This window comes from Lissotriton helveticus, chromosome 4_1 (assembly GCF_964261635.1).
Source record: "Lissotriton helveticus chromosome 4_1, aLisHel1.1, whole genome shotgun sequence".
Classification (NCBI taxonomy): domain Eukaryota; kingdom Metazoa; phylum Chordata; class Amphibia; order Caudata; family Salamandridae; genus Lissotriton; species Lissotriton helveticus.
In genome coordinates, this window is record NC_136063.1 from 1,565,363,035 (window position 1) to 1,565,376,685 (window position 13,651).

At 42.5% G+C, this 13,651-nt stretch overlaps 1 protein-coding gene across 1 annotated transcript in view; it reads right to left on the bottom strand.

Annotated features, from left to right (window-relative positions):
• Window positions 1-13,651, bottom strand: part of PKD1L1 (polycystin 1 like 1, transient receptor potential channel interacting) — a 1,793,388-nt gene that overhangs the window by 935,062 nt on the left and 844,675 nt on the right. Inside the window, exon 30 of the mRNA XM_078688182.1 lies at window positions 12,206-12,326. Within this exon, the coding sequence (XP_078544308.1) occupies window positions 12,206-12,326 (121 nt within the window). The remainder of the gene's footprint in view (window positions 1-12,205; window positions 12,327-13,651) is intronic.

Below are 13,651 nucleotides of genomic sequence, written 5' to 3' on the forward strand. Positions count from 1 at the left end.
TATTTTGCCTTCCTCTTAAAAGTGTTGAATTAATAAATGCACGTGTTTCATTTTAAATGCACCTGAATCGGTTTCCTTGGCTCATCTTGAGAGTGCTGGGTTCCTTTTCTACATGTGCCATTAAAAAGGTGCAGCAGTACATTTGCCTCATCTTGAGAGTGCTGTGTGTAATTGTGTCTTATTGTTTCAAATCAGAAGTAATACACCACCAAGGCTCCAGGACGGGAGGGGCACCGCTTGGAGGATCCAAACTCACTCCAACAGTAGCTAGGTGCAAGGTTCAAGGTCTCTGGAGTTTGTTATGTCCATTTAGCTCACAAATAAGGCCAGCCAACGGGCCCATGAAATCACTCTGGTTGACATGGGTTTTTAAACAGCAAGGAAACATCAAGCAGCAGGGCAATCCTCTGAGGGTATACAGCAAGCCTCAAGCAGCAGGGGATCCTCTGGAGGTCCAGGACAGTCTTTCATATTTCCTCTGCCGGACCAGGAGTGCACTGAAGGGTTGGTCTGAGGGTCCGATATGTATAGCTGGTGACAGCCTTTGAATTGGGGGAAACTTCTAGGCTACCCCACAGCTGGTTTTGGAAAGTTCCTTCCTTTCCATGCTGAGGCTCCAAGTAATGTAGGGTGACCAAAGTCTGTTGTCAAGTTCCTTTGTAAGTGTGCTAGAAGCAGCCCATTGAAATGTAAGTGGGACAGGGATCAGCTCCACCCTAGCCATCATGGAATGATGGCTCCTCCTGCCAACGTCTAGTCCCCCTTTGTATCATTGTCTGGGAGGAATAAACAAAGGCTAACTACCAAGCTATTTACAGTAATGCTACCCAAGGAAGGTTTCAGCCAGGAAAAAGGATTATTTTCAAGAGTGTTTCAAGTCGAGTTTTACCTGAAAAAACCTACATGCACTGCTGAGTGTATATAACATTCAAAATAACACCAAATCAACCCAAATAGCAATTATTCACAACTTCACAATATTTTCCACAAAAGGATTTTTGATATTGTTCATATATATGTATTCAAACGACATCAAACAATCAAACAAAACCATATTCACATTTCTGATATCAATTTTACAAATGAATGTAACATAACACCATTGTGTTATTAGAGATTAATGGTTATTGCTTCATCTGTGAATTCCACATTGATGTTTTTCACTGTCCTATGCATTTTGAGACCCATAGTCCCTTCCTCAGGGGCCACTGTGTAGGAAAACAATCCAAATGATTCTTCAAATAATACTACAACTTACAAAGTCCCCAAGTGGACCAACATAAAACACAACTCCCAGTAACAAGGTAGAATTCACCATACTCTGACAATGATGTACTGATGCCCAATAAGTTGACCCATGACTGCCAACATGCCTCATGCATGCTGATCTAAAAAAGTGTGCACTGCCACTGTTCAACCAAAGTAGTGAGAAACACCACCACAGTAATCCTACCCCCGCACCACACATCTTCCTACAAATGCACCATAATGATGGAATGTGCTCACACAGAATGTGGAAAACAACTGTGGTCCGCAACAGCAACAATGTCTAGTTATGGTCAGAATCATATACTGTTCACTCAGTGTGCACGTGTACACCGTGTTAAATAACTGTTAGCATACCTCATGGATGATCAAAAATAACGATTCAGCATAATCGTCTTCACAAATCGGAAAAGTTCCTATCTGGCTGCATCCAAGTGCTGCAGTTAAAAAGGACCAAAGTGTGATCAGCTGCCTATGCCAAAATTAAAAAGGCTAAGCATTAATCTCTCTGTCCGCAATAACCGCGTACCTGCCAGCCCGTTCCGTTCAGCACCTCAAAACCAGAGAGACCAACCAACTTTGCCGACTATAAGTGAACTCTCGTTCCAACCTGATTAAGTAAATACATAGTGCAGATGCTGTATTCCGCATGTAAACAAGTACAATGAACTGACAACAAACAAACTCGCCTCAATTAGTAAGGCGGCCATCTTAGGGTGGTGTAAATACAAACCAATGAAGTTTCGATCTAATGGCCAGTTTACAACTTATCTAATGAGACAAATCCAGATGACTTCCTAAGGCTCTCGTGATACAGGTCAAGTGATCACAAGCAATCACAGTGCATACAAAACATCAATGTTTTAGTTGCATCAACAGTAATCACAAAAATGATGACTAAAGGTGCTGCAATACATAACACATACTATTATTAACATTACATGTAATACGTTGGTTATTACAGTTCAACATTTATTTATTCATATGCCCAGTCTATTTGTCCTTGAAATTAGATTGAATGTGCTGTAGTTTGATCTAAACATCAATGATTTAAGATCTATATGTGGAGTATCTAGACACGTCAGGCGGGACCTGTGCCGATAACAACAATACTAAAGAAAGCAACTCATGTCCAACTTGTCATTCAGTCCCAAGGGAGCTATAGTGTTGAATTTCTTCATCCAAACGATTTCTCTCTGAGATAGAATCTTTCTGGGATCTGTCGCTGCTTTAGGCATCACGATTTCTAAGACGAGAAACCGTAACTATGCAATGTTATGGCATTGATCTAACCAGTGTACTACTAGATTAGAGTTTGTGTTCTTGTTGCAAATCATGCTCTTATGTTCAGTTATCCTTATCTTCACTTTCCTTTCTGCGTTGCCAATGTAGAGCAAGCCACAAGGGCACTTGATGCAGTGAATGGCATTCATGGAAATGCAGTCTGCCGAATGGTTAAGGATCAGTGTTTCACCCGATCCGGGACGTGTGATGTTATACCCCACTATAACATTGTTGCAATGCACACAGTTGTGGCATTTCCTCATGCCCTCCTCATTTAGGGTAACTGTTTTGTTGCTTGGTGACAGTAACTCCTTAATGTTTTGCATTCCAGTATATGCAAAAACTGGTTGATGATTGAATATGTTTCTGAATTATGGCTCGGTTTGTAATAGTTCCCACTGTTTCAAAATTGCCTTTTTAATGCATTTCGATTTTGTACTAAACTTAGAAACAAACACAATTTGATGATTTTCAGGTTTAAATTGCTTGCTAAGTAATTCTTGATGTTCTTTCAATCTGATGCGTTGTGGCGCTGTCGGCACCATTGACACAGGGTACCCTCAATGTAAATGTCTCTGACTGATCTTAGCAATGGTTGTGTCTCCCATTTCTGTATTAGATGATATCCTTTTAACTCTCATCACCTGTGAATAGGGCACATTTTCCAGTAATTTTGAAGGATGAAACTTTGAAAATGTAATGCATTGTTTCTATCTGTTGATTTTGTAAACACGCTGGTAATTATTTCAATCACACTTTTTTCAATCCATACTTCCAAAAATGCAAGACTGGTCTTCCTGATGGTATGAGTGAATTTAATATTGTCATTTCTGGTGTTAAATTCGGCTATATTTGTAATCAAAACATCCTCTGTGTCCCTCCAAATCAGAAAAATATTGTTACTTTATGTGCATTAGCAAACTAGATGTTCCCTCCATTCTTTGTGGAACAAACATATTAATGTTCAAATGTTGCCATGAAATTGTCAGCATATACAGGAGCCCCATCAAAACCCATGGAGGTACCATTGATTTGCAAAAAGAAGTAATTCTGCAATTTCACATAACTGTGTTGCAAACAAAACTGTAATATTACCAGCAAAAACACTTTATTAGCTCTCAAGTTGACCTGATTGAATGCTGCCCATTCCACTGCTTCCATCCCTTCTTGTAATGGAATGGCTGTATACAAAGAAGTGACAACTATGGTACACAATATCCAATTTTCCATATTTTCCTTGGGTAAATACTTCAAAAGTATTAAGAAATCTGTAGTGTCTTATACAATGGGTTGTAGAAAGTAGTCCACATATTTGCCATGGGGCTCAAACAAGGAGCCGCATCCGGAAACAATGTGCCTGAATGGAGGATCCTTTTGATGTTTGTGGATTTTGGGTAACATGTATAAATTTGGACATCTAGGAAGTAGTAGGATAAAAAAAATGCCCTGGTTTTAGTATTAATAGAATCCTTATCAATGGCCTCGTCCAAAATTTTATTAGGGATGTCTTTGATCTCATTGGTATAATCTTGATTTAACTTTATGTAAGTAGAGTCGTCCGATGCTTACGTGTTGTGATAGATCCTATCCATAATCACCAGGGCTCCTCCTTTAGCTGCCTTTTTAAACATCAGGTAGAGAATTAGTAGCTAGGTTATTTAACATGTGTTTCTCTGATATTGAAAGGTTAGATTTATTACTCGCTTTGAAGTTGATGTTATGTAAATCCTTTTTAACCAAGACTTCGAACATATCCAGCATCTTGTGTGATGTAGGGGCAATTATGTTACTTGCATTTGTAAAATTGATGTCACAAATGTGAATATGATTTTGTGAGATTGTTTGATGTCATTTGAATACATATATATGAACAATATAAGAAATCCTTTTGAGGAAAATATGAAGAAGCTGTGAATAATTGCTATTTGGGTTGATTTGGTGTTATTTTGCATGTTATATAAACTCAGCAGTGCCGCAGGTTTTTTCAGGTAAAAATCGACTTGAAACACTCTTGCATTTACACAATAGGGTGACAAGCTGTTCCCTAATCCTTGGTTGAGACGAAGAACAAGGTGTGCGCCTCTCACAATATATGTTAAAAAGGATTATTTTGCCAGGCCGAAATGGTAGTTTAAAACTGCATTGCAGGCTGCAATAGCAGGCCAGAGACATGTTTTAAATGGCTACTTTAGTGGCTGGCATCATAACTGCTGTGCCCACTAGTAGATTTACTTTAAAGACCCTTCGGTAAATGTAGTACCACATTATTTGGGACTTAACCCCTTCGCCGAGGCGCTAATTTCTCCGTGGTTCGAGGGGGGAGGGGGGTTGAGTGTGGCGCTCAGGTACTTATGACGGCTTCCGGGCATCATAAATCATGGTGGATGGGTGCTCATGACGGCCGGGAGCCGTCAGAACTCCGCCCACTGATTAATTCTCCCACACAGACGGGGAATTAACCGCGCGTGGGCGGAGCAGCAACGTTCTGACGGCTCCCGGCAGTCATGAGCACACGTCTAATGTGACTCATGACCGCCGGGAGAAATCATGAGCACCGAAGGTGTTAAATGTAAATTAAATGTGCCATTTGGGTGTAAGCCACTTTTACCATTTTTAAAGAAGAGAGCACCAGCACTTTAGCACTGGTTAGCTGTGCTAAAGTGCAGAGTCCGAATGCCAACAAAAAGGAAATCCAGACAACAGGAGAGGAGAAGGCAAAACGTTTGGATGTCAGATACAACACAACATGTTTAGAATATCAAAAATATATTTTCCGTCTAACACCTTTTACTGAGTTCTTACTTACATGTATGTATGTGTAACTGTACAGTGCATAAAGTATGTATAGTGGTAAACATAGCTGTCTGTTATCACTCAATCAGCTGCTTTTGATGAAATGGATTATGCCATTTTATTGGAAAAGCTGGATTCTTTGGGGGCTTTGAAGAGGAAATAATAGATTGGTTATCCTCATTTTTGAAGGTGTACACTAATACAGATTATAAGCAAACATAAAAGGCCCTCAAACAACTGAAAGCGGTAACATACCTAATGAATTTCTGTGGTCTCCAACCTGACCAGTACTCACCTAGAGCCATTACACAACTGCTAGCTAGTAAAGGTGATGTTCCTCAGCTACTCAGATGAGAGAGAGAAAAAGGGGAAAGCTTGAGAATACTACTGGATCCCACTTTTTCAAGGGAGCAGTAGAGTCATTTAGTGTCTTAAAGTTGTACCTAATTGAAGTTGTGCTCCAGAGATCAGTCACTAATGGAAAAATTAAACAGTGCTAATATTTAGCTAATTGGTGCACACCTATATTGTTTCAACTCTTTAATGTTGGCATCCTTCCAACAAACTGATTGCTAGCGTGGTAGGAGTTTAGTCCTGAGGCGGAAGCCGGGACTCTTTTTAAACATTCTTTAAATTGCTGCTACTCATTCTTTTACAGATTGCTTGTATATTACTGTGTTTTTAAAAGCTACTTTGCACTGAGCAGGGCGCGAATCACGCGATCTCGCCTCACCGGCCCCGCCATCTTGAGTGAGGGGGACGAGCTGGGCGAGCAGTCTAGTGCTCCGCCCCGCCCGCCCCTGCCTGCATAAAAGCCCCGAGAACTCACATCCCTCGCTGATTGCTAGCGTGGTAGGAGTTTAGTCCTGAGGCGGAAGCCGGGACTCTTTTTAAACATTCTTTAAATTGCTGCTATGCATTCTTTTACAGATTGCTTGTATATTACTGTGTTTTTAAAAGCTACTTTGCACTGAGCAGGGCGCGAACCCCGCGATCTCGCCTCACCGGCCCCGCCATCTTGAGTGAGGGGGACGAGCTGGGCGAGCAGTCTAGTGCTCCGCCCCGCCCGCCCCTGCCTGCATAAAAGACCCGAGAACTCACATCCCTCGCTGATTGCTAGCGTGGTAGGAGTTTAGTCCTGAGGCGGAAGCCGGGACTCTTTTTAAACATTCTTTAAATTGCTGCTACTCATTCTTTTACAGATTGCTTGTATATTACTGTGTTTTTAAAAGCTACTTTGCACTGAGCAGGGCGCGAACCCCGCGATCTCGCCTCACCGGCCCCGCCATCTTGAGTGAGGGGGACGAGCTGGGCGAGCAGTCTAGTGCTCCGCCCCGCCCGCCCCTGCCTGCATAAAAGCCCAGAGAACTCACATCCCTCGCTGATTGCTAGCGTGGTAGGAGTTTAGTCCTGAGGCGGAAGCCGGGACTCTTTTTAAACATTCTTTAAATTGCTGCTACTCATTCTTTTACAGATTTCTTGTATATTACTGTGTTTTTAAAAGCTACTCTGCACTGAGCAGGGCGCGAACCCCGCGATCTCGCCTCACCGGCCCCGCCATCTTGAGTGAGGGGGACGAGCTGGGCGAGCAGTCTAGTGCTCCGCCCCGCCCGCCCCTGCCTGCATAAAAGCCCCGAGAACTCACATCCCTCGTTGATTGCTAGCGTGGTAGGAGTTTAGTCCTGAGGCGGAAGCCGGGATTCTTCTTAAACATTCTTTAAATTGCTGCTACTCATTCTTTTACAGATTGCTTGTATATTACTGTGTTTTTAAAAGCTACTTTGCACTGAGCAGGGCGCGAACCCCGCGATCTCGCCTCACCGGCCCCGCCATCTTGAGTGAGGGGGACGAGCTGGGCGAGCAGTCTAGTGCTCCGCCCCGCCCGCCCCTGCCTACATAAAATGACACCCTGGCCTAGGAAGCGCAGCGGACGGGCGCGGCGCGCCGAAGGCGCGCCAAAGGCAAGCCTGTCTGTGCCCGTCCGTGACCGACCGGGACTAGGGGCAGGAACCCCTGTAGGTCTGTGTCTCCAGAAACGCTACAGCTCCTTAGAACTGCGCAGGCTATGTCCACCTCTAGATAACCCCTGCCTGCATAGCGTAAATGTTAATAAGGGAGAAAAATTGTGTGCTCATTGTTCCTTTACAGTCACAAGACAACTCGGGTCCAGACACAAAAGTAAGATACTGAACCTGGCACTGTTAAACTGTCGCTCCCTAGGAAAACACAAGATGGAGGTTCACGACTACCTTACGGATAGTCAGGTAGATGCCTTATTCCTTACAGAGACGTGGCTGAATACCACATCGGCACCAGACATACTGGCAGCCCTCCCACCGGGATACAACATCAAGAGAATAGATAGGCCAAAGGTGAAAGGGGGAGGAATCGCAATAATTCATAAACTAGACCTGGTGTGCACTCTAGAGGAAAGGGATCTTGTCAGCAGCGAAACGGGCTTCTTTTCCATCTCTGTACACCAGGGGTACTGCATCAGGGGTTACCTGATATACCACCCCCCAGGACCTGGAGCTCCCTTTTTCACCCAACTTATGGAAACCCTTACACTCTCCGCTCTCGAACATGAGAGACTTCTTCTACTAGGCGATCTAAACTATCATTTGGATGACCCGAAAAATACTGAAGCCCAGGAAATTAAACAAGAGCTGGCCAGCATCCAGATGCTGCTCAAATCAGAAAGGCCCACTCACTGTCACGGCCATCTCCTAGATCCGATCTTTGCCAACTGGGATACTATAACCGTAGAGTCCCCCCACCCCGGTAATCTGGTCAGACCATGCTTTAATCACCTCCAGGGTGGCGATCCCAGACAATGGACGCCTGAAGGAACCTACCACAACCAGCAAACGAAGGAAGTGGGCAAAATTTTCCACGGAGGCCTTCAATAAAATTATAACATCAGGGGGCCCCCCCGAAGGCAAAGATATAGAAACCGCCTGCCTTCAATTGAATCAACCAATCATACAAGCGCTAGACTGCACAGCGCCGTGGACTCATAAGGCTCCGGCAAGGAAATCCAAATCCGCACCCTGGTTCAATACTGAACTTCGGGATCAAAAAACTAAATGTAAAAGCTTAGAGAGGAAATGGCGGAGACATTACCTAGAGACTGATAGGGCGGACTACAAGAATGACCTTAAGATATACCACGCATTGATTCGAAAAACTAGAAGATCCTACTTTTGCACTAGAATCAAAGACGATGACAGCTCTATGAAGGAAATGTTCCTAGTATATAGGGAACTTTCTGATCTTACCCCTCTAGCAGCCCCTATGACTGGATCTACCAAAACGTGTAACTTAATAGCTGAGTTCTTTGCTAACAAAGTAGATAAAATCTACACGGAATTCCCAGACTCGGCCAGAGCAGGCGGGGGACAGACTGATAACATCATACAGATACAGGAGACCAACTGCCTCTCAGCATTTCTGGTTCCGTCTAGGGAAACCATATGTCACATAGCTAAAAGTATTAAATCAGGATCACCAAATGATCCAGCAACCCCCAAAAGACTCCATGGCTGTACTACTACCCTGGAGCCCTACATCAGTCTTCTCCTGGCTCTCTCCTTTAGCACAGGACAAGTCCCCACCTCCTGGAAAAAAGCGACTGTCCTCCCCTTGAGGAAAAAACCGAACATTAGTATAGAAAAACTGGACAACCTCCGACCTATCTCCCTCCTCCCCTCCTCCCCTACAGTGAACAACCAACTTTCAGCATTTGCTGAAACTAATGGACTGCTCCACCCCTCACAGTCGGGATTTCGAGCTCTTCACTCGACTGAGATGGCCCTAATATCTTCAACTGAAGCTTTACGAAGATATTCAGATGAGGGACAGACGGCGGCACTGATTTTCCTCGATCTTAGTGCCGCTTTCGACACTGTAGCCCCCCACACTCTGCTACAGTGTCTTGAAAAGGGAGGAGTGAGAGGAAAAGCTTGGGAATGGCTTCAATCATTCCTAACGGACCGAACATTTCAGGTTGCAAAGGGACAGTTCAGGTCCAACGAAAGAAAATTAAATCAGGGGGTGCCTCAGGGCTCAAGTCTCAGCCCCACCCTTTTTAATTTGTATGGGGCCCCGGTTGGAAGAATCACAGACACGTACGGGGTTGAGATAGTATCGTATGCGGACGATACGCAACTGATTGTGACCTTAACGCAACCAGAGAAACAAAGTGCCAATAATTTCGCGGCCTGTATGCAGAAGGTGGCCCTGGGGATGGCAGACAACTGCCTACGCCTGAACGGAAATAAGACAGAGGTACTGATCATAGGTAAATCCCCATCAGTATGGACCTCAGCCTGGTGGCCGGAAGAACTGGGTGAGCTGCCCACACCTAGCAACGTAGTAAAAAATCTAGGGGTCTGGTTAGACAAAAACTTAATGTTCGACCATCAAACCAAACAAGTGGCAGGCACCTGTTTTAGGATACTGCGTGCCCTTAGAAAAACGCTGGACCTTATGCCCATATCAGTACGGCAGACCATAGTCCACAGCCTGATTACTTCCAGGCTGGACTATGGCAACGTTCTGCTCTTAGGGGCCAGCGAAAAAAGTCTTTCTAGACTACAACGTACACAGAACGCAGCGGCCCGCCTGATCCTCAGCGGCCCGCCTGATCCTCCAACTTCCCAGAAGAGCATCCTCAAGGAAAGCTCTAAAAACCCTTCACTGGCTCCCGATCAGGGAGCGGGTGACCTTTAAAGCCCTGTGTGTAGGACACCGCATCCTGCATGGCAAAGGACCTAAATACCTGCATGGCCTTCTGAAATGGTATGAACCCACCCGCCAATTGAGATCTTGCGGCACAGGGCAAGTACAAGTCCTGAAGATCAAAACAGCCAGGATGGGTGGTAAATCTTTCAGAATCAAGGCGGCAAGGACATGGAACCAGCTGCCAGATATACTACGTACAGAACAATCTGAGGCACACTTTAGAAGAGAGCTAAAAACAATCCTCTTCCCCCAAGGACTAAGATCTTAGAGGAGCATGTAATCCTAGAACTACCTTTTCAGCAATCTTTTAGCGTGGGGACACACTTGCTAGTGTAACCACGCGCTCTACAAAATACTAATAAATAAATAAATAAAAACCCGTTGCTAGGTTAGATAAAATCCAGAGGCAGGCAGTAAAGGTGTACAAGGCAGGATCCATTTTCCTCTAGACATGTAATAATGTTACTTTAACACGGGTTGAACATTCACCTCAAGATAGCAACATTAATATATAAAACCTTTTGGGCTAATAGTCAACAGTATTTACAGAACTCAATGAAGTGTCACAGGGCTCCTTGGGTATTCCAATATAAAACAAGGTAACAGTTATTGTTCCTAAGGTATACAAATTTAACAGAGATGAAAGATATGTGGCTAAGTTTCTGAAAGCCCAATTCTTAACTAGAAAAAGGATCTAATCTGGTTGTGTTTTAGTAAATGTGAAAATGTGAACTCTTATCTGAAGTGGGGCACAAGTGTGGGCATCTTGAAGAGTTTGTGTTTGCCTACCATGATCCTGTTTTAATGGAAAAGAAATGTATACTTAAATAAAAAATAAATGTAAAAAATCCCATATTTTTAGAGAAGGTGTTTAGGCATTGATTTGTTAACAAACAGATGATTATCAAAACCAACTAAGATTTGAGGTTTAAGGGAGTTTTCAGAGGAAATGGAAGTGCAGGGAAGGCGAAAGAATACAGAAAGGTGTGAGATGTAAAATAGTAGTACACAAACCTATTTGGAAAGTTTATTGTGCAGGCAACCCGAACATCAAACTGACATAATCGTACATATCAACACTATGATAAAATGGTGACCATAAATAACTTTGTTCTGAGAGATGCAGGGCATGCAACTGACGTACCCATAGCAGGTTATCAAATCAAGTTTAAACAGGTTTACAAAGCTCATGTTCTCGGCTTCATTTACATAACATGCGATTAGATGGATTCCAAACACTTTGTTTGGGTTCCTTTCTGTGTGATGTTACAATTATTTCCACTGTTAATAAATAGTACATTTCACCATTGTTGCATACAGTTTTTGTGCTATTCTTTCAATCACAACTAACTAGTTATCAGCAGTCAACCTCATTAGTAGCATTATACCTGCTAGCCCTCCAACACATTCTGGGTAATTTAGATCACATGCATGTATGCATGCCCAAAATGACACTAGACACTAAGGCTGAAACACATTTGTGTAACTTTTCCGGGGAAATCTTTTTCATGAAACATCACAGAAATAATGTACTCAGAGCTATAGCATTTTTGACAAGATACAACACATATTTGCATCTGTAGAACTCCAAGAGAAGCACCAGAAATATCAGTTAAGATCATAACTTCTCTAACACTATCAAACTATGTGGTTACACATAACATAATGCAAAGAGCAACTGCCAGATGGCCTTGAAGGGTGGGAACTAAAATCCTCACCTCAGACCTAGTAAGATTTTGCTCACAAAATTATTATCCACAGACAGAAGGGCATGGCAAGTGCAGACTTTAATGCTCTTAAAGTGATCTATAAAGGTTCCTACTCCTCTCCCATTGACAAATGTATATATAATTTATGCCAAAGCAGCTCTTACAGCTTGATAAGGTAACTAAGTGTGGATTAAATCTACATGTTAGCTCCTTGTAGGTTTGCTATTGGCAAAGGCTGCCCAGATCAGCAATAATATCAGTTTGTGCCCATGCACAATTAAAGTATATCTTCACTTATGTATATTGTTGTTTGAATAATGGCAAGAAAAATACTTCAGGAATTTACTTACTGTCCAATTCTGACCAAGCTCTCAGAATTTGATAACAGCCACTACCACAGTGGTACCTACCCTTAAACCCATCATCAGGATCGCCAGCTGGCAAATTAAAGTAGTATTCGATATCTCTCCCTTTATACAGGGTTTTCCTTGATGCATTACCTACACGGTAGCTGAATTCATAGTGTAGGTCCTAGTAAAAACAAAATACATGTAAGACCAACGAATGTATCACAAAATAACTTGTTTAAGTGAGACACCCCATGATACAAAAGCAATTTGTGACCTTATCAAAAGTATCTGTAATAACATGTTATTGTGGCAAATGTTATGATCAAAACAGATTGAAACAATTCTCCCAGGTCTAAAGCAGACTTCTCATAGTTACATTACTCTTCAGAACCTATCAATTGGTTTACAGAGGACAAGGTTAGCCTTCATTGATTAAAGAATATAAAAATATCTTTTGTACTGGAGCTATTCATCACGGTTCGTGGATATGCAGTGTTACTGTCCCATTTTTACATTCCATCTACATTATCTGTTTTCAATGCTGCTTAAATTCATTTCCATTTTTTGCAGAGATAGTAGGTTGCTCACTTTTGGCTTGTTGTTACAAGGACTTTCTGTTGAGGATGGAGTATAAATCCATCACCATGCATGCTTATTATACAATAGGTTTACAGCTACGATTGGCATGGAAGAGAAATTAAATCCTTGGAGCCACAGAGACGTTTTCTGAATTCTGCTTGTGTTCTTTGCTCAAACATTTTGGTGCATAGATTGTGCATTGGCTGAGGGTTGTGGAAGCTATGCAATATAGTGGCATAAACTGTACACTTCAAGATTCTACGTAGCTTTCAACAGTTGTCCCATGCCATGTCAAACATTAACGTGCAAACAACTATTGTTCATAAACTTCTGTAATAACCCAAGTACATCAATCTCACTAAATTTGTTTCTTACTCATGCCACAATTGTCTAATATGCCAAGGGTAAGGCTTACTTTTGTTGAGCAGGTTCAATAATAAGTAGAGACTGGAGTGTTCTAACTTGTGAAACAAAGTAGTATAGCAGATTAATCGTATTGGTACAAAAAAGGACATTCTACTGTAGGTAAAAGGGGTTTTAGGAGTGAACACCTCTATACTAAAATCAGGGTTCTCAAATAAGAATTCATGAATCGTTTGTATAATGAAAGACAGGATTTGCATATAAACATGACCACCGTAGCGAGATTTGAACTAAGATGTGACATAATAAACAACCCTCAGTAGTTTGTCGGTGGTCCTTTGAAGTCTGCTGGGGTGAGGGAGGCATCCTCTGCCTAGCAGTGTGCTTGGTGTTATTACTCATTTGTAGACCTAAAAAAGGAGATCACCTTTTTCAACAAAGAGGTGACTGTTCAAGGAACAAAGTCGTTAATTTTGTTGGAATATTTATACCTATTCTTTAATTTCACCCTTATATCGATTAGTGTCTTCAGCACTTCTGGGTGGATCTCATTGATCAATTTAA